The following is a 21,166-nucleotide window of genomic DNA, read 5'->3' on the forward strand; positions in this document are numbered from 1 at the left end:
CTCTGTGTAGCTTTGCGCCTTTCCTGGGACTCACTTGGTAGCCCAGGCTGGCCTCGAACTCACAGAGATCCGCCTGGCTCTGCCTCCCGAGTGCTGGGATTAAAGGCGTGCGCCACCACCGCCCGGCAAGGATCAAATTCTAAAGCCAAGTGTATAAATACTTTAAAATGCAGGTGTTTGGGCTATTCATGTTAACAGATCATTCTGAGAATTAGAAACACAGCTCTATCTGTTCTTTACATAGTTTTGTCAAAAGACTCCAGAATACCATAGAAGAAACTAATGGTGAAGGGACAGTGTTAACTTATATTTGTGTAATTTTTGTTTTGAGGAGACAGTATTATTTGGTTCATTTTAAAGTCAATTAACTATTTACATTTCATGAGTGCACTCTTTTCAGAACAATTGAATTGATCTAAGAATGAAGCATCTTTAAGGAAAATCATCCAACACTCCACGTTTCTGTGGTCATTACTATGCACAATGGCCCTTAGAATGTGGGTTCATAGAACAACTTACCACTTGCATCCTCCTTCGCCCTTTTTCTTCTTCCCTTTCTGGGACTCCTCTCCATATGTAAGGTTATTGATGCCTGTGAGTCTCTCTCTCCCTCTGATCACAGGGAAGGAAAACTGATGAACTTATAAATTACCTGTGTTCTCTAGGCAGGGTGTCTTGAGACCCTAGGTCACCAATAACTTATCTCTTTGACCATCATTGTTCTTATCTCCAGAGTATAGATTCCTGGCATCTATTTTTGGAGCAGTGGAGTGATTCAGATGTGTATGAAGGGCAGCATGTTCCAGGGATAGAGAGCCAGCTCAGTTGTTAGAGGCTGGTACTGCTCTTGCAGAAGACTGGATTTCAATTCCCAGCACCTGTGTTGGATGACTCACAGGTTGGCCTGTGACTTTAGCTCCACACATGTACATAGCCCCCTGCTACCCAACAGATAAAATTTAGAGAGAAAATAAATCTTAAAAGAAAAGTAGCACAATACTATACTTTTAAACCAAAATGTTTCTCAAGTGTTGTTTTTGTTTTACCTTTAAATTTTTGTGTAGCTTTAGTTTCATTTTCGTTTTTTGTTTATTTTTGGTTTTGTAGTGCTGTGGATCAAACCCAAGTTCTCATTCATTGCAGGCAAGTGCTTCACTGTCAAGCTGTGTTCAAGCCAGTGGCATTTTTAGTTACACTATGTAAAACATCTTCTCTTAAATGGTCACTAACAGTAGTAGCAGAGCATGGACTGAGACCTGTTAAAGAGGGTCTCAAAGACCCTTAGAGACAAAAAAGCCTGGGACCCCGAGCCTGAGCCCTGAACCCTGAATCCTGAGCCTACTTTGTAACTTGTAGACAGTGCTGCGGTCTGCCTGGGCCCTTCTACTTATACTGTTTTGGTGTGAGTTCAGATTTCCCTCAATATCACATAGCTCTTGGTGTCTCCTTTTTCCTTCAGTTTAAAATATTCAGTATGCCCAAAGGGTTCCCCTGTAAAATTTTAAGTTTTCTAGAGGTATCTGTGGGTCCAACAGTTAGAGGCAGCTGTCCACATGTAGCAGGCAGGGAGTAGAAAGAGCCAGGTAGAATCTTCAAAGGCCTACTACCCCTGTGACTTACTTCTGCCAGGCAGGTGCTACCCCAGAAAGTCTCTACTACCTACAAAATAACCCCACAAGGTGGAGACTGATTTCTCAAAACATGAGCCTCTGGGAGAGGACTTTTTTGTTTTTTTGAGACAGGGGTTTCTCTGTATCAACCCTGGTTGTCCTGGAACTCACTCTGTAGCCCAGGCTGGCCTTGAACTCACAGAGATCCGCCTGCCTCTGCCTCCTAAGTGCTGGGATTAAAGGTGAGTGTCACCATGGCCTGGCTGGGAGAGGACGGTTTTTACTGCTGTTTCCTCAGAGCAGTTCCTAGTACACAGTTACACTAAAATATTCACTCATGAATGAAAACGGGGCACGAAGGGTACAAGGAAGGGAAGGGATTTGGTGTGACCTACTATAGTATTTTGTGTTCTAGGCAGGGGATAAAATTTCAATCATTAGTCCATTGGTCAGTTTGTTGCCATTGAAAGATCTGAACAGGAAAGTGAGAGCAAGCCATGCAATTGAAAGATTAAATTGGTCCTGAGGTGTTGGATTAATTCTTAAAATATCATCAAGAGCTGGAGAGATTGCTCAGTTGGTAAGTGCCTGGCACACAAGTATGGAGACCTAAGGTCAGGTCTCTGTGCCCACATCAAAATCTGGGTGTGGTGTACACTTGTAATCCCAGTGCTGGGGAAGCAGAGGCAGGAGGATCCCTGGCTTTCTGGTCAACTATCCTAGGTAAATTCCAGATTCAGTGAGAGACCTTATCTCCAAAAACAAAGTAGAGAATGGTTGTGTAGGATACCCATCATCCACCACAGGCTTCATCGTGTATGCCCACACATACACAAACTTAGGTCAGTGCTCACCCCCTTCCCAGCTTAGCATTCCACAGCACTGCCAGAGGTGCCTTTTGGAAATAGTTTGATTCATAAGGAACTGTTGAAATAGTTAAATGAGTTGTACTAATAATACACCCTATTACTTCAGTTTCACATACAAGAAAATTACTTTGGTGTCATACTGCTAACCCAGGGACAGATCTCAGTCAAATATAAGCAGATTCTGTATATCCTTTTTTTTTTCTTTTGGTGCTGTTCTGTGTAGTCCGGAGAATGATCTATGATAACAATAGGCTCAGTTTTGGAATGAGTAACTTTACTAAGCATATTCTAGAGTAAAGGAATAAATAGCAAGAGAGAGATAAACATCCACAAACCATCAGAGTGCCTAGATACTCAGCAGAAAGCAGTGAGCTTTGTCTCCATGGCTGACCTGGCTGTGGTGAGCTTCCAGCTTCCCCTCCCCACTGCAGGCCTCGTATACTGTGGGATGAACAACAGTGGCCTCTCTCAGAAACAGTCACCTTCTAGCTGTTCTCAGGGGCACAGTGTCTCTTGGACTGTTTGCTGTTCTCTTCCCTCCCTGTCAGAGTTGACTTGCTGGGTGTGGGGGGGGGGAGGGGTAGCCTCTCCCCAAACAAGGGACCTTGAGACCAACATTTGTGAACCTAAAAGCAAGTGTGCAACCCCACTTCCTAAGCCTGCTCCTCATTGAGGTCAGACAGCATGTGATACGTTACTAAAACGATGGGCATTATAGGCATACAGTTGAAAATTTTTATCAAAAATGCCATTTAATGGTTCTACATCATTTAGTGGTTTACTTTTTGGGCGAAGTGTTTAACACTATTCTTTCCTGCCCCCCATTTACATATGAATAAGTGAATAGCCTGTTTTCTTCTTTTTTTTTTTGCTTTGGTGTTTCTGTGGACAGGTAAAATAAATTTTTCTTTTCTACTACACTAAAGATGCTTTTAAATTGTTTTTTCACAAGTTGTAACATATCATTTATTAATTTTTAGTTTCTTATCTCATTTAAAGCTAGCACATTACATTATTTCTTTCTATTGAGAACTTGTTTATACAACAATGTGTCATGTTTTTGTTTTTATGATAGCAAAATAATTCTGTAATACTTGATAGAGCATGAAAGCTTTTTCCCTTTGTCTACCCAGGCAATCATCTATTAATAATTTCAAAATTGGTAAGGGTGGTAGGTGGAAAGGTGATTATTACTTAACCCTTTAAAGTCCCCTAAATTTTCTTAACTTCTAAATATATTCTGCTAGTCTGATTATTTTAATAAAATTCCACTTTGCTAGTTTTATATTAATGTATGCAACTTTAAGTGATTTTCAGATTCATTTAAAACTGTGTTAAATGTAACCATGTAGTTCAGTTCCTGCCGCTGTGCTGAAATATTTAAGCGCTCTGTGTACTGCTGTGTACTGCTGGTGCTGGTGCCTGAGCTGAAGTTGTTGGTCTTTAGTGGATTCTGAATTAAAAAGCTGTGCTGTGCATGACAGCTGAACCAAGACCAAGGTCTGTCTTAATGGACTGAGCACATTTCTTTCAGGTTCTGAGTTCTGTTCGCACAGAATGGAATCCTCTGGACGTTCACTTTGGCACCAAACAGCCTCATCAGGTGTTGACAGTGGAGTGCTCCATCGGTGTAGACAAGGAGCACATGGCTGACAGCTGTGTCTATGAGTGTGTCCGGAACAAACTTCAGTGCGTGTCAGTTACCAGAATTCCACTAAAATCGAAGGCCATCAGCTGTTGCTGGAATTCCACTGAAGACAAACTGATTGTGGGCTGTGAAGACTCTTCAGTAATTCTCTATGAAGCGCACCGCGGAGTGACTCTCCTGGCCCAGGCTGAACTTCTGCCGTCATTAATAAGCTGCCACCCAAGTGGTGCCATTCTGCTAGTTGGCAGCAACCAAGGGGAACTGCAAATTTTTGACATTGCTCTAGCCCCTATTAACATCCAGCTCTTGGCTGAAGATCGCTTACCCAGGGAGACTCTGCAATTCAATAAATTCTTTGATGTTTCAAGCAGTCTTGTTCAAATGCAGTGGATTGCTCCTCCTGTTGTTTCCCAGAAGTCTGAAAGAGGAGAAATCTATGATCTCCTCTTTCTCAGGTTCAACAGAGGACCTGTGGGTGTGCTGTTGTTTAAACTTGGTAAGTCCAGTAGACTGGTAAGTGCCTTGTTTATGTTGGTTACATAACTAAGGCATCAAACTATTCTTCAAATGGTAGGTTTTTTATTTGTCATCCCATAAGTATGTTTACCTTTCAGTGATTGCCTATAGGTTCCTAGAAAACATTGTGGGTAGTTTTATAATTAGCAAAAGAATATTAAATATTGGAGACTTTGGAAATTGTGCTAATTGTCCATAATGATGATTTAAAAGTATGAATTTTCGCCAGGCGGTGGTGGCGCACGCCTTTAATCCCAGCACTCGGGAGGCAGAGGCAGGCGGATCTCTGTGAGTTCGAGGCCAGCCTGGGCTACCAAGTGAGCTCCAGGAAAGGCACAAAGCTACACAGAGAAACCCTGTCTCGAAAAACCAAAAAAAAAAAAAAAAAAGTATGAATTTTCAGAGCTGGTGGTATAGCTCAAGGGTTAAGAGTGTTTGCTGTTCTTTCAGAGGACCTGGGTTCAGTTGCCAGCTCCTACATGGTGGCTCATAACTACTTATAACTCCAGTTTCAGGGAAGCTGATGCCATCTTCTGGCCTTCCCAAGCACTGCATACACATGGTACACAGAAACTCATATAAGTGTGCACACACATACACAAATATATAATAAATATTTTTAAAATCTTAACTTTCATTTATATTTTTCTGAAATAATTGTCTAAAATATTCCATAAGAAATAGATAGATCAAAATTTTAAAATTAACTGAATTCATTGTGAAAACCTGTGTTATAGAATGTGACACTTTTCTATAAAAATTATTTTAGCTCATCCATGTCTGTTGCTGTCCAGGTTGAAATTGTGTAGAACTGTTTAAAGGGAAATTAAGTAAAATACTTAGTTAGAATTTACTGAAGATCTTTGTGTAACTTTGTGGGGTTTTTTTGTTTGTATAGAAATATCTAAAGTGTCTATAAATTATAAAGTAGCCTTTAAGTTTTATATATATTATAGCTTTTAAGGTTTTCACACACACACTTTTTTTTTAAAATAATATAGCTTTTTAAGGTTCCACTGGGGAACCTTAAGGTGAAATAACATTGATTTTTGTAGCTTTGGATTACTAGGTATGTATTGAAAGAACAAGGACTGCTTTAGGTCGTTTTGTATAATTTTACATTCTTTGAGGGACTTAGGTTTACAAAAAGCATTTTTTAAATGAACACACATTATGAACTTGAAGAAAAACTAGGAAAGTGCGTTTGAAAACCTTACAGGATTTGCGGTGGATGCAGAGTTCGATTTCCGTGACATCACGGTGTTGTCAAACCCCAGGGGCTTTCGCTGTTTTCACATTGAACGTAAGAAGTAAGAGTGGTAAAAATGACTTGATTAACCTGAGATACAGAGTGCACATATGATGCCTGTGTTCCCTCTAACAGTAGAAATGCCACTGACTGTTTATAATGTTAAAATTGTTAAAAAATGTTTGGAATCTCTGTTATTATAAGAAAATCCAGTTAGACTTTGCCCAACTACATTTTAACAGCTGTATGACTCCATATACAGCACTAATTAAAGTGGATGTTTGATGTTTTCTATGTCTGTTAAAACATAAAGTCTCTCTCTCTCTCTCTCTCCCCCTCCCTCTCTCAACTACCTTTTCTTTCTCTTCTCCCCTCCCCTTAGATTACTCAGCCACCTGTCAAACAGAATGCTGTCTGTCCATGCACACCTAGCATCCTTTCTGCTCTTCCTGTGGGCCTCCTCACAACAGCTTTGCAAAAAGCACAGTTTTGTCTTCCTGTCTCTAGCGAATTTGCCTTCTTACTAAAGTAAACAGGCTCTCAGTGTAGGGATTTAGAGGGCTTCCTGCTAATTGCCAGCTTGTAAACTTAATTGGACTGTCTCCCTGGGCACTGTTCCTAAATCAATTAGGCAATGAGTTGGCTGTCACCTCTTTCCCAAGAAGGTCTCTTGGAATAGAATTATCCAATAGAAGTCAAGCGTTCAGATAGAAAGGTGATGACTTCTGCAACTGACATTTATCTTTTAAATTGTATTTTCATTTAAGTCTACAGGACAGGGAAACTGCAGTCTTACAGTTTAGCTCTTTAAAAGAGCTAAATGTGGAATATCTAAGGATTTTTTTTAAAGCTTTGTGTCCCATTTTTAATGTATTATGAAATTAATATTTATATCAAATTTTCTTTCCTGGGAGGAGTAGATTACTTGAAATAGTAGATTCCAACCAGCAATTTTTTTAAAAAAGAAAACCTAGTTTTAAAGAACAGATTTTTCTTATGATCTGCTACTAAATACATCCAAAAATTAATATACTTCTTGAATTAACACAGAGCTGATTCTGGGCATCCATGTGGCATTTTCATGTATAATTCAAGTTACTGCATATGTAAACAGGTAGTTGCATGTGCAGCTCTCCCGAGAGAGAGCTTTATGAGACTCTTTTTCAGATGCTTGTTATTCAAGCCTTTGGAAAATTTGACATGAAAGGTGTAGCTTACAATTTAAAATTGTAAAGACAAATCATAGATCATAGTTTAAAATAGAATGCTGTCACATGTAAACGTGGCAGTGGCAGATGCCAATATGCTAACATTTTTGGAGTTTCACTGTAGAACAGGTCAGTATACTGCTGTAGGAAAACTCTTAAGGATAGACGTTCCATTCTTATTCCTTTCAATGGTTACACAAGACTGTTGGGTATGTAAAAGGCATCTTCTCTGTTTCAAGAAGACTTCCCGATGAGGGTTTTCCTTGGGAAACAGAAGTGTCATGCTCCCAACGTTGCGTTCTAGACAGAGTAAGAGCACTATTCAGAAAGCCTGATGACAGTATGCTCATGCCGTGTCTGCACATATGTAGAGGGGTTAGCTATGAGAGGGCCCTGGTCACTGTACTGAGATGAAACCTGTCTAGCCCTCTCCACTCTTTAAATGCTTTAACGCCATCAGGTCTTGTCTTAACACAGACTCTCTCCTGGTATTAGCACTTCATTGCATTTACCTGCTCCCCCCTCCCCCCACCCCCACTCCACTAATGGTGTGTGTGTGCCGTGGTGAAGGGCCAGGCTGCTAGTGCTAGCCCTAGGCTGCTCTTGCCACCACTGTCCCTGTGACACCTGTCCTTTGCGGTCCTTCCTACCTACCATGAATCTTAGTACATCGGTGCATAAGCAGGCCCTGGCCACCTCATTAAAAACAAATCTTCCTTGACAGTGTTTCCCTTTTGCTTCTGAACAAGTGTTCTACTTTCTTCCATCTCCAAAGTCACTGATGTGACAGTGAACACCGACTTTGCCGACATCTTTGCTTCTCACCGCCTCCTCAGCACCATAACTATGGCTTGGGTCTGCAGCACTTTTTGGAACTACTCATGGAGAGGTCTCTGGTGATTTCCTGTGTGATAAATGTATTTCCTTTGTTGATGTTGGCTGACTACCTCCATGATCAAAGAATATTTTTTCATGACTCTGAACACAGCTCTTTTTTTCTATTGTTCACTCATGAAATGGAGTTCTTCAGGAGGATATCTCACTTTGTGCAGGTTGAAAGTTTCTTTATAATTCAGCTGTGCACTATGGTTTGACTTTCATCTCTGAAAGCCACAGTGATGTTTAGTTGCCACTGTAACAGTGGAAAGAGGTAGAATCTCCAAGAACTGATTAGGTCCCAAGGAATCTGCTCTCAAAAATGCATTGATGTAGTTACTGAGGGGTGTGTTTGCTGTGTATGCAGTCTCCACTTACCCTTGTCCCATGTCATAAGCTAAATAAACTTGCACTGCTTATAATCTACTCAGTTAGTTATAGTAGCAGAGAATGGACTCAGCCACTGTCCCATCTCTGACTCTGTCCAGAATTGTTCCTGATTCCACATCTACACATTTCCCTGAGTTGCTGGATACCGCCTCATACAATGTGTAGGTATGCAGCCACCATCACTTCACCCAAACCCACTTTTCTATATTCTCCATTTTAGTAGATGTTATAATTATTTAGTTGGACTCTCCAAATCAAAAACTTCAGTATTTTATCCCCATCAAATAGAGACCTCCTGTCCATACTCCTCTGCTTTCCATTCATTACCCCAATTATATCCCAAACACTTAAGAGATATCATTGTAACAGATCAAATTTGGTCATGGATTATCCAACTGTAATACTCAGTGGTAGATTAATAACATCTGCTTCTCAGACTATGGCTCCCCAGCCCAACCATCACAGTGTAGCTTCCTAACCAAGGCATATGCTCTCTGACTCACTTTCTGTGGTGGTGGTGGTGGTGGTGGTGGAGATGGTCTAGCTGCATGAATGACCCTACAGTGCCCGCATGGAGCCTGCCAAGCTGGGAATAACCTAAATTAAAGCTAATGTCTTTTCTCTCATTGAGTTTTAAAAATCCCAGACTGTGTGTGTGTGTGTGTGTGTGTGTGTGTGTGTGTGTGTGTGTGTATCTGTGTCTGTCTGTCTGTCTCTCTAAAAAGCAAGCACTATGTATGTTTTTTTGAGAAACTTTGTAATATAATATTTTCTTTAAATGTCATTTTTTAATAATTGAGTTTAATATTTTCACAGCTGAGTAACATTGAGTTATTTTAGTATTATAGCTTGCTCAACATATGATGGTAGTTAATTGCTGAAAAAGATGTGTCAAATATCAAATATATATATATGTATACATATCTCATATATAGAATATTAAAAGAATAGAGGAGAAAAGACATGAAAGTAGGGAGACAAGTAGAAAGGAAGATGTCAAACAACAGTAGGGGAGCATGAGAGAGGGCAGTGGAGAGGAAGGTCGAGTATGACCTGTTTTCTCTCCTGTATCTGACATGAAATCAGAAAGGGATCAGCAAGGCTGGAGGTAAGGGAGGTTGCAAAGACAACCAAAATATATGTGTAAGGAAATGTAACAATGAAATCCATTAATTCTGAAAAGGAGAGAAAAGAAATGTAGGTATTATGTTGGATGTCTCATCAACTTTAATGGCTCTTGTCATCTCTAAGTTCATTTGAAATGAACCTTTTTTCTACACAGCATCTGCTTCCTTCACTTTAGAAAGGTAATGGCTTTATTATCAAGTTTATTGAAGTGTAATCTGCATAAATACAATATGCCCACTTAAAATGCTTGTCAGTGAGTTTAATATATATGTTCCCGTGACTGCTAACACAAACAAGATACACATTCCCATCGCTCCAAAACATTCTCCTACAGTCCTTCCTCAAAGCTCATAAGCACTGCTTTGATTGCTGTCATTGCCAATTAGATTTGCTAGTTACAGAATTCCATAGAAATGTGGCCATAGAGTAAATACTCCTGTGTCTAGATGCTTTCACAGTCAGCATTAACATGCAAGAATCTTCCGTATTGGTGTTTATCTGTTAGTTAGTTTCCTTTCATGTTACCTTACAGTCATCCATTATATTGCTACTCCGTGATGCTTCATTAGTCTTTCACATGTTGATGGACATTTGGTTTATTTCAGGGTCTAAGCTAAAGCACTAAAAATGACCTGTGCTTTTATGACCAAGTCTTTATATGGACACATATTTTCATTGCTATTGGGAAAAACCTAGACATGGACATTGTCAGGGCCATGTGCTACTTGAAAAGAAAGATGGTTCTCTAAAGTTGTTGTACAGTTTAGTGTGTGGGTGAGCAAGGAGAGCAGTAGTTGTTCCACATTTTCACTAAGACATTACATCAATGGTCTTTTTCATTTTAGCCATTAGAGTGCATATATAGTACTGTTAGTTTCATTTCCCTGATGACTTTTGGAGTTGAGCATATTATGGTTAGTGCCATATATTTTTTTATTTATTATTATTTTTCCTTTTATTCACATTTTGTATTTTTAAAAATCTAACAATGACTTCTAGTAGACTTTGAAGATTTGTTTTATTTTTAATTATGTATATGTGTATGTGGACATGTGAATGTAGAACACAGGGTCCAGGAGAGGGCATTTGATCCCCTGGAGCTGGAGTTACAAGTAGTTGTGAGCTGTGTGTTATAGGTACTGGAAACTGAACTTAGGTCCTCTGCAAGAACAGTTAGTGTGTACTCCTTTTTTTTTTTTTTAAGGTTTATTTATTATGTATACAGCATGTATGACTACAGGCCAGAAGAGGGCACCAGATCTCATTGCAGATGGTTGTGAGCCATCATGTGGTTGCTGGGAATTGAACTCAGGACCTCTGGAAGAGCAGCCAGTGCTCTTAACCTCTGAGCCATCTCTCCAGTCTCAGTATGTACTCTTAACCACTGAGCCATTTCTCCATTTCCTCAGGGCCAAATCTCTAGTGATAAATCTCACTTGGTGACATTTTTTGTCAATATTTGGAGATTTCCTAGTATCTAATTCCTTTGATGTTAGAGAACTAATCTAGTCCTATGATTTCAAACCTTTGAAATGCACTGTAGGATGTTTTATTACTCTGAACATGCTTTAGCTTGGTGCATGTTTTGTGTGTCCTCAAAAAGAATGTGTGTTCCACTGTTGTTGGTAAAATGTTTTACAAGTGTTGGGTTAGGAGTGTAGCTGCTCTTGGACAGGCATGGCTCTGCACACCTGTAATCCCAGCACAGGAGAGTCAGAAGCCAGAGAATCAGAAGTTCAAGATCATCCTCTACTATATTAAGAGTCTGAAGCCAGCCTGGACTACGTATGACCTGTCATGGAAAAAAAAAAAAAGAAAGCAAAGAAAATATATCTAGTTGTTAATTTTTCACTGACAGTGTTTTTCAAGTATTTTTTCAGAATTTCTGTTTATATAGTCTCTGATTCATGAAAGACACACTGAAATCCAGTTGTCTACTTAGGTCCTCCCACCCCGTTCAGTTCTGTCCGTTCTTGTTGCATTATTCAGAACTCTATTATTAGATGTATTTAAAGACTTTTCTATCTCTTCATGAATTTTGAATCCTCTATTATAAGAGTTTAGAATTCTAGGTTATTTTTATTTTTATCTTAAGCCCTTTAAAAGTGTCTTCCTGTTGTTCTAGTTTGCATAATTTCAGATGCAAAGCCTATTATCATTCATTTTTTGTTTCTCTGTATGTCCTGTGTCTCCTCCACCACCATTAAAAATAACATTGTCTTTACTTTTGAACTGTTTGACTGTGATCATATGTAGCCTTTGTTCAGAGCGGCTTCCTTCCGCCTCTTGTTCCTAGTAGAATTGCTGTTTCTGACAGAGGTTGGGGAAAGAGACTGTTTTCAGTTTCTGCAAAGTTGCTGCACATGCCATCTACTGCCAGGAGCTGCCTGATTTATGACTAGGACTTCCAGTGCTTGACACAGACTCATGAGCTTTGGTAGTTACATCTGTTGATTCTACAACTTAAAAGGAATAGTAAAGTTTTACTGCTTAGTATACTTAGGGCCATTCCCCAGATTCCCTGTCAAGTTGAGTCTTGTAAGATGCAGCATAAGTAGGTTTGTTTTTTTTCTTTTTATGTAACTTGGAGTTAGTATGAAGAATTTTAGCATCTTTCTCATGAACTAATATATTTTGAAAATCATGAAACCTATAAATATTCCAATTAAATTCTGATGACACTAATAAAAAGAATTACAGTAATGTTTTATATTATTTTATAGCTTATAAAATAATTTCACAGAAAATTTCTCATTTAGTTTTATGATTATTTGTACTGAGTTTTTATAGACTTACCTAAATCAATAAAACACTTGCTGAAGAAAAAAAAAAACTACAGTTAGCATTTAAATTTTTTCCTTTGGTGTGTATGGATATTTACATATTTGTGTGTATGTTATGTGTGTGCTCATGTGGAGGTCAGAGGTCAGTTCTGGAGACTTTCTCAGTGTTTTCCATTGTTTTGGTCCCTCTCTGAACTTGAAGTTTCCCCATTCAACTAGACTGGCTGGCCAGCGAGCGCTCGGGATGCCCTGGCTTCATTTCCTCTGCACTGAGGTCATAGACATGCACTGCTCTGCCTAAGTTTTACATTGGCTTCTGGAGGCTTGACCTTGGGTCCTCATGCTTACTCGCCAAGCAGTTCATCAGCTGGGCCATCTTCCTAGCCCCATGTTTAAAGGAAGAAGAAACAAAACAAACAAAACGGAACAGTGCTTAAAAGGTAGTGTTTGCCATTTAACATGGAAAAATTGTCAGTTTCAAATGCCAGTGGCCTTTTCTAAATAAAACTAAATGACTCTGGCTGAACTTTTTTTTTTTAATGTTCCTGCTCTGTCAACATTAGAAGTGGATTTATTTTCTTTTGAAAGGGGCAAACCAATGTGCCTCTGATTTCCCAGTATGTTTTTTCCCTTGTGTAAAGAGTGTGTTTGGTTTTATTACTTTACTTTGTATTTTCAAGATTCACCTGGCTTTACTTGTTTTGTGGCAGGTGTCCTCACTCGAGGACAGCTTGGCCTGGTAGACCTCATTCTCCAGTACGTTCACTGTGATGAGGTGAATGAGGCAATAAACATCCTGAGCAGCATGAACTGGGACACCATGGGCCAGCAGTGCTTCGTCAGCATGAGCGCCATCATGAACCATCTTCTTCGACAAAGACTCACTCCGGAGAGAGAAGGTCAGACATCAGTGGTTTTGAGTGTACATGAAATCCATTTTGAGTCAGTTTTAGAGTAATTGTTAGTTATGTTATTGGAGACTGAAGAACAAAAGTATTAATGCAATATTAAAATTGAAAGGATATCAAAAGTTATTACCAAATGCTACTTCCCGTGTGGTATTTGTCAACACAGAGGACACCTTTTCTGCCTGTGTCTGTGTTGAAACTCACAGTGTTGTCGTTACACAGTTCAGTCAAGCTCATGTGGAATATGCTCAGATTTAAGATCGATCAGAAATTTCATTTATTCTCTCTGTCTGCAGACAAAGGACAGCAAACCAAGGTCATCTTCTTCTCTCATGTTAAACACCAGCGTGTTTTCTCACGCGTAAGTCCCCTGTTGGGAAAGTAGTTCCTTACACTCCCTTCTGTGTGTGTCAGAAGTGTCTGTAGCTCAGCTGCTCTTCTGGTTTTCATCCTTGGGTCTGTACCTGTGATGTACACCTCGCTTCTCCTGCTTGGGTTCCTCACCTTTTCTGGGGAATCTGCCCACGGAAATCCAAGACGAGTATTGTCGAGGTTGAGGGCACTAAGGAGACAAATGACACATAGCTATGCAAACAGGTTTTTACATCTGCACTTCTCTAGCATGTATTTATGAGTGGTTATTCCTTTATATGATACAAAGTACACCAAAATAGCTGGGATTTAGAAATGTATTTCATATCTTTGTGCTACTTATATAAACATTAGGAAGTTATGACTAGACAGTATCACTAAATAATACAGGGTAAGAAAATTAGGGAGGGTCTGTTACTGGAGAACATTTTCTTTTTTAGTATTTTCAGTGTGTTTTAATAGACTTTCTTTATTTTTATTACCTTTTCAAAATAATAAGTTTTTTTTGATAAAATTCTATAGTTGACCAGTAAGCTCGTGAATCTCTAGGAAATTTATAGTATAGACTTTAACCTAACTCCCAGAATTCCCTTCTAATATGTGTTTAAGAATCAGCTAAACTTTTTGAAAGTAGTCCAAATTCTTCTATGGAAATGTCAGTATTTTTACATGAAGAAAATGTCTACCCAGCCGGGACTGACCTACTCTGGTGATGGGATGGCCAAACACCCTAATAGTTGTGCCAGAAACCCCATCCAAGGACTGAGGAATCTGGATGCAGACATCCACGGCTAGGTCCCGGGTGGAACGCTGGGAGTCTAATTAGCGAGAAAGAGGAGGGTTTATATGAGCGAGAATTGTTGAAACCAAGGTTGGATAAAGCACAGGGACAAATAGCCAAACGAATGGAAACACATGAACTATGAACCAAAGGCTGAGGGGCCCCCAACTGGATCAGGCCCTCTGAATAGGTGAGACAGTTGATTGGCTTGATCTGTTTGAGAGGCATCTAGGCAGTGGTACCAGGTCCTGGGCTCATTGCATGAGTTAGCTGTTTGAAACCTGGGACTTATACAGGGACGCTTGGCTCAGTCTGGGAGGAGGGGACTGGACCTGCCTGGACTGAGTCTATCAGGTCGATCTCAGTCCTTGGGGGAGGCCTTGCTCTGGAGGACATGGGAATGGGGGTGGGCTGGGGGAAGGGGAGGGGGGCAGGAAGGGGGAGAACAAGGGAATCTGTGGCTGTTATGTAGAACTGAATAGTATTGTAAAATAAAATAAAATAATAATAATAATAATAAAGAAATATCCAAAAAAAAAAGAAAAGAAAAAGAAAATGCCTACCACAGTGCATGACCCACTGTTGGTATTCAAGAAATATAGGTTAGAAAGAAAAAGTATAAACCCAAGATTTTAGGGGATCAAAATTACTGTAATTTTGCCTATAGAGTTATCTCAAGTAATTATTTTTTTTTAATATTGATACACTTCTCAAGATTGAGTACTTGTCAAAAGTAACAACAGAAACAAAAGAACAGAGTCTCCCAGGTTTGTAGTGATGATATACATGCTCTGTGTAATAAGTCCCAAGTTCACAGTTAAAGAAGAAATGTGGAGACATAAAATATTGAGTTTCACTCCAGACACTGAGTAGTTGCTTGCGCCTTATTTAATTTATGTTATTAAATTGCTAGGTTGCAAGAAAGATTATGAAGAAATGCACAAATGGGCATTATCAGATTCCTATCCTAATAAAGGATTTTTTCACAGACTTGTATTGGAGAAATAGAGAAATAAAAAGCTTTTATGATATTGGGCTTTTAAAACAAACTCTATATATATCCTGGGTTATCCAAATATGTATATGCTAAGTAGCTATGTGCATTTCCTCCCAAGTAACTACAAAACACATTTCTAAAACATTCAGAATTCCCTGTTGAGATTTATTTTATCTGAATCTAACAAATTTGACATGGTAATTCATTGGCCTTTTATTAGTGAAGCCTAGTGCGCTGTTATTTCTATCCGTGTTGTGTCTGTCTTTGAGATCTTCATTTCCGCCTTCAACATCAAGCTGGGCAGCCTAATGAATCCGTAGCTGTGCTGGGAGTTACACGTATTCCATGTAGACTTGAACATTTCAGATGTACGGAACATGCTGTCAGGAAAACAAGCAATAGGAAAAGAATCTGGCTTGTTTTCACAGTGACAGTGCTATGTTCAATTTTAATCTAAATTGACTGCTGCTTTGAAAGAAAATACCTCCAAAATGCATCCTATTTTACTGTCTAGATTTGAGATTGGAAAAAAATAAAGACATTACTGAAGCTTAGTCAAGCCATAGCAATTACTCTGATGAGGTATTTACTACTTGGAAATCTAAATAGGCTGACAACTAAGAGTTTTGCTAAATAATGACTTGTTTATTCAATCCAGTGTTGGAAGCACAAATATTAGAGGAATCTAACTGTGAACTATAGTATACTCATACATACTCATGTTCTCTCCATATGGTAATTGCTTCCAGGTATTTGTGGGCAGAAGCACAGCCCCACTGGCATATCTTGGTAAAACTGTGAAGTAGACAGGCCGCTCCTTATCCCCTAATCTCTTATCTCTGAGCCTTCTCCATTTATGAAAAACATCTTTCCAATCTTCTCCTATCCCAGGGTGTTTGTTTTCATGAAAGGACAAACCACGGAACCTTGTTTATGTCAGGATTTAGGGACAAGATACAGATTTTCATTGTTCTAAAATTGCATCACAGACATATCTTACTCCAATATACAAGTCTTTATTTGTATTATTTAATTTTAATTATATATATATAGTTAGTTAGTTAGTCACTTAGTGAGTGTGTGCGCGCGCGCGTGTGTGTGTGTGTGTGTGTGTGTGTGTGTGTGTGTGTGTGTGTGCATGTGCATTAGCCATACTATATGTGTGGAAGTCAGAGAACTTGTGGGAGTCAGTTCTCTCTTCTGCCATATGGATGCTGGGGATTGAACTCAGGTCATCAGGCTTGGTAGCAGATGTCTTTCACTGCTGAGCTATCTTATTGGCCCCTTATTGGTATTTTTTAAGAAAACATTTCTACTGTGCTAATTTCATTTCCCTGTTCAAAAAGTTAGTTTTCTCCTTTCCAATTAAGAGAACACATAATGTTGAGCACACCGCAAATTGATTTTACTGGAAATACTAGTTTAAACTGTATTACTTTGATGAGTCACTGTTTTAATTACCCATTTGTGGTGAGACATTGGTTCATTATGGATTTCAATTTTGACAGCTTTTTGTTGCTCAGAGTCATTGTCAGCTTTGTCTCAAGTGACAGTTTATACACAGGTTTGTTTTTGTACCAGCTGTCATATTTTAATTTCATCTTTCCTGCAACAAGCTCACATTTCATCCAAATTTGCAGAACCTGACTGACTGCAAACACGACTAGTCTGTTGTAACTGAAGGAGTTTCTCTTATTTCAAGTGCTGCTTTGTTTGAATTCCACAGCGCAGCTTGAGACAAGCCTTGGAACCTTCTATGCTCCAACAAGACCACTTCTGGATACAACTATTTTGGAGTACAGAGACCAGATCAGCAAGTATGCCAGGAGATTCTTCCACCACTTGCTCAGGTGAATGATACCGCCAGTTGGTGGGCATCAGCTACATGTTAAAGAGTTGCCTTTCATGAATGCTCCTCCATAATATGACCATTTTCTGACAGCTTTCCTCTTTAAAAGAAAAACACTGTATTAGTCTTTATTTGTTATTCCTTTCCTTTTTAGGAAATACTGAATATTATCTAGGGCCTTTACATCATCAGTAATACATTCTACCCTTTAATATGATACGAAAAGCTATGTGGAAAAGTCAGCATAAAAATGTGAACTGAACTTTGTTCCTAGCCTAAACAAACATTCTGGTGTAAACTGAAGGCAGAACTCTGTGTCTGTGCGGTGAGGCTGTGCGGCAGTTGTTAGCTTGCTGTCTTTTCACGATTGCTAGAGAGACTTCTCCATTGTCCTTGCATACGATGTGGCAGTTGCCAACGTCACTGTAACTCATTTTTCTACTTTATATGTATATATAAGTGTTCTTTCAACCTCCCAAATTATTTGACAGTTTGATAAAAATGTCAAATATTGCTCTGAGAAAAAATATTCTGTAAGTTGGAGGAGAGCATACATTCACAGAGAAGGATGGAAGGGAGATAAAAATCTGGATAGAAAGATTACAGACTCATAAATGCTGTGGTAACTAGTATTAAAATCAGGTAAATGGTTATTGTGAGAGTTATTTTCTGGAATGAAAAGAAATGTAATAGTGTACAGGTGACTGGGATGCTCAAATACATCAATCACGATCCATTTCTCAGGATGAGTGGTATATACCAGGGTCTGTTACAAATTCTCTCTTTCAGATGTTCATGTGCCCTTACTGTATTCTGTATACGTGTGTTATAGTAAAACTTTGCGTTCTGTTTACAAAAAGGAAGGACTATGTGAAGGAGTTGACTTTTCTAATAATGTCCTTGCTGCTGTGCTGTGCAGGACATTGAAAGACTTTGATAATAGTCTCTTATTTTTTATCAGAACAACTTTATAAGGGAGTGCTATCATGTCCTGAAGTAATAACCTCAGGCTTAGAGAATCGGCTTACTTAGATGAACAAGTGGCCGTGGATCTAAGGCTGGTTCCACTGTTTTTTACTCGTTCCTGAAGACACTTACTATAACTTGTTGTTTAGTTTTCAGATACTACCTTCCAAAATAACTGTGAGTTGTCATCTGTGCAAGAATAGGCTGACTGACAGATGTTCAACTGTCCCAAAGTGGGGGGGGGGAATCTCAGATTGGTCAAGCTTGAGGACAGGCATTTGTGCTCCATAATTAATTTTATCTATATATAAAGTGGTACTTTGAACTCTACACAGCAGTGAGGCCTTTAGAAAATCATATTTTTGGAAGCCAGGGAATGTTAATATATTGCAAGAGTTATTATCTGTAATTGAATCTTGCCTTTTTATCTGAATGGTGTTAGCATATTTCAAGAGACTCTCCATCTTCAATGTGGCAGTCTTCATCCATGAGCATATCCTAAACACCAGGGTTAAAGGCACGCGGGCTTGAACTCACGGCTTTGCTCTTTGCTTTCCTTGCTGCTTTGTTTTTCTTGTTTCTGGGGAAGATTGGTGAGTGAACTTCTTAACTAAAAAGCTCAGAAAGATCACTGTGGTTTTGGCCTCTTGATTTTACAGCAGTTGTTTGTATTTTTACAACCTCTGCCCTAGGAAGCTCATGCATGAAGGTGAATGTTCTTCCTCTATGGGTTTTAAACGGGGTGTTCTGTGACAGGGTGACTCTTACTGCTGCCCTCAGGATGATATTTAAACTCGTCTGTTTGGCCCTGTGAGCTGTTTCTCTTCGGGAATGCTTACTTTTTCATGTTCCTGTTTTTGAATGCTTTTAGTTGCAGTGAAATTCACTAGTTTCTCTTTCAGTAGCAGGCTACACAGGGCATTAAAAAAAGAAATGGGAGGTGGTGGCGCACACCTTTAATCCTAGCACTCGGGAAGCAGAGCCAGGTGGATCTCTGTAACTTGGAGGCCAGCCTGGTCTACAGAGCGAGATCCAGGACAGGCACCAAAGCTACACAGAGAAACCCATCTTGAAAAACCAAAAAAGAAAAAAAGAAAAGAGAAATGTATGTTAGTAGAAACTGAATGAGATAGCCTAAGTTGGAAACATCTTTTTGTTTAATCTGCCAAGAAGTTTTATCTAGAGGAAATGAAACGGTCAAGATGCCTTTTTTTAAAACAGTGGGACCTGGTAGGATTGCACGAGACTTCCTGGTTTGGCTGGCCATTGCTTTAACGCTCCCTAAAAACTTATTAAAGAATTAAGGGCACCTTGGGACATTTTAAATTATGGAAGAAGACAGGAGCCTCACGGAGATTAGGAACGTAGCTGAGGTTCTCGAGTGGGACTCAGGTGGGATTCCTGATGAGGGGGATGCTGCGTTTTCCTTACTTCGATACAGCGTACAAAGGCTGAGGTCACAGTCTGACTTTGTGCTAATAGACAAGTATATGTGTGGTTGTCAAAACAAATGTTTGTATACAATTTGGGTTTTGTTCTTGTTGGAGAGCAATTCTCCAGACATCTTTCTGTGTCTCTTAGCTTTTCAAGTTCAAACATACTTAAACTGTAAGAATTATTTCTCATATCTTGAGAACTCTTTGTATGTGTTCAAAATTGCTGAGTTTCAAAAAGAAATGTTCCCTGATAGTATCAATCATTCAATAAAGTATTTACTTTAATAAAGTTAAAGAAGTAATAGTCTATTTATAAAAATTGTTAAGCTGCAGGACACCTACAAAAAATAAATGCAGCTTTGCCTGAAATATGCTTAGAAAGTAGTTCTTCACCTTTCCACCTCTGTGAAACTGAATAGTCTTCAGAGCACTTAGTGGGGAACATTACCAAATGAGAGCTTTCCACCCCAAACCAACAGAAACTGTGATAGGAACAAGTAAAGACTGACGAAATGAAAAAGCAAACATTTCACATGACTATGCCCCATAGGAAGCTTATTTCGTCAATATGAAAGTAGAATGATTTATAGAGTTAATGATTTATTTTAATTAATTCTCTTTTCAAACATAAGGCTACTGTTTTCTGATACAGTGATGTGAATATGATTCTGACATAAAGGCAGGTGCTTTTGAAATGCTTATAAAATAGTAAGCTATTTTGAGGAAGAAGACTTACTGCTTAAAAATAAAAATATGGTATTTATTATTTTATGTAGAGGAATATAAGAATACATGTGTTGTCCCTTACACACAAAAAATTAAAATGTATTGGTGTAGATAAGAACAGATAAGTGGCTAGATGTGTGGTAACAGTTGTACCATGATGCTAGAGCACAGATGGTCCATGTTTATTCTGTCAACTTTGCTGTATAGCTGTACATTTCTCTAAGAGAATGTGGCTAGTATATCTTGTGTTAGTGTTAATATTTGTACTAATAATTCAGGAAGAAGGGAAGAGCCAACCAGGGATTGAAAAACCTGAAATTTTGAGCCAAAATGAATCTTACTTCCTTTTGTTTCTCTTTTGATATTTATCACAGCAACAAAAAATCCAACCCATGGGGCAGGACAGAAAGTGCAATGGTAAAGAATGCATACAGGTCTTTTAGAGGACTTGAGTTTGGGTCTCAGCATCCATATCAGGTGGCTAGCAGCCCCCTTTAACTCCTGGGGATCTGATGCCTTCTTCTGACCTCCATGGGCACATGCATGCACACAGACAGAAACATGCGCACATGTGCATAAGAATTTTAAAGAACCTTGGTATATGCCACTGAAAGCAAACCTGACATTTCTGTCTTGTTTATCTGCTCAGTTATGATGTCTGAAAACTACAGCGTTAAAATGAAAGCACATACTTAACTTAAAAAAAGAATTAGGGGCTGGAGAGATGGCTCTGTGTTTAAGAGTACATGTTTATCTTGCAGAGGGCCTAGGTTCAGTTCCCAGCACCCACTGGTAACTCCAGTTTCAGAGGGCTCAATGCCTTCTTCTGACCTGTGGAGAAGCCAAGCATGCAT

The 21,166-nt window shown here is 39.1% G+C and overlaps 1 protein-coding gene across 14 annotated transcripts in view; it reads left to right on the forward strand.

Annotated features, from left to right (window-relative positions):
* Wdpcp (WD repeat containing planar cell polarity effector) overlaps window positions 1-21,166 on the forward strand; it is a 297,030-nt gene that overhangs the window by 142,935 nt on the left and 132,929 nt on the right. For all 14 annotated transcript variants that reach the window (XR_006076324.2, XR_013042835.1, XR_013042834.1 and 11 more), the window contains 3 exons: window positions 4,014-4,623; window positions 12,988-13,176; window positions 17,062-17,185. Coding sequence is in view for 10 of the 14 variants with exons in the window: in XM_076546057.1 (XP_076402172.1) it covers window positions 4,014-4,623; window positions 12,988-13,176; window positions 17,062-17,185 (923 nt within the window). In the remaining 4 variants the exon portion in view is untranslated. The remainder of the gene's footprint in view (window positions 1-4,013; window positions 4,624-12,987; window positions 13,177-17,061; window positions 17,186-21,166) is intronic.

Source organism: Peromyscus maniculatus, chromosome 10, assembly GCF_049852395.1.
Source record: "Peromyscus maniculatus bairdii isolate BWxNUB_F1_BW_parent chromosome 10, HU_Pman_BW_mat_3.1, whole genome shotgun sequence".
Lineage (NCBI taxonomy): Eukaryota > Metazoa > Chordata > Mammalia > Rodentia > Cricetidae > Peromyscus > Peromyscus maniculatus.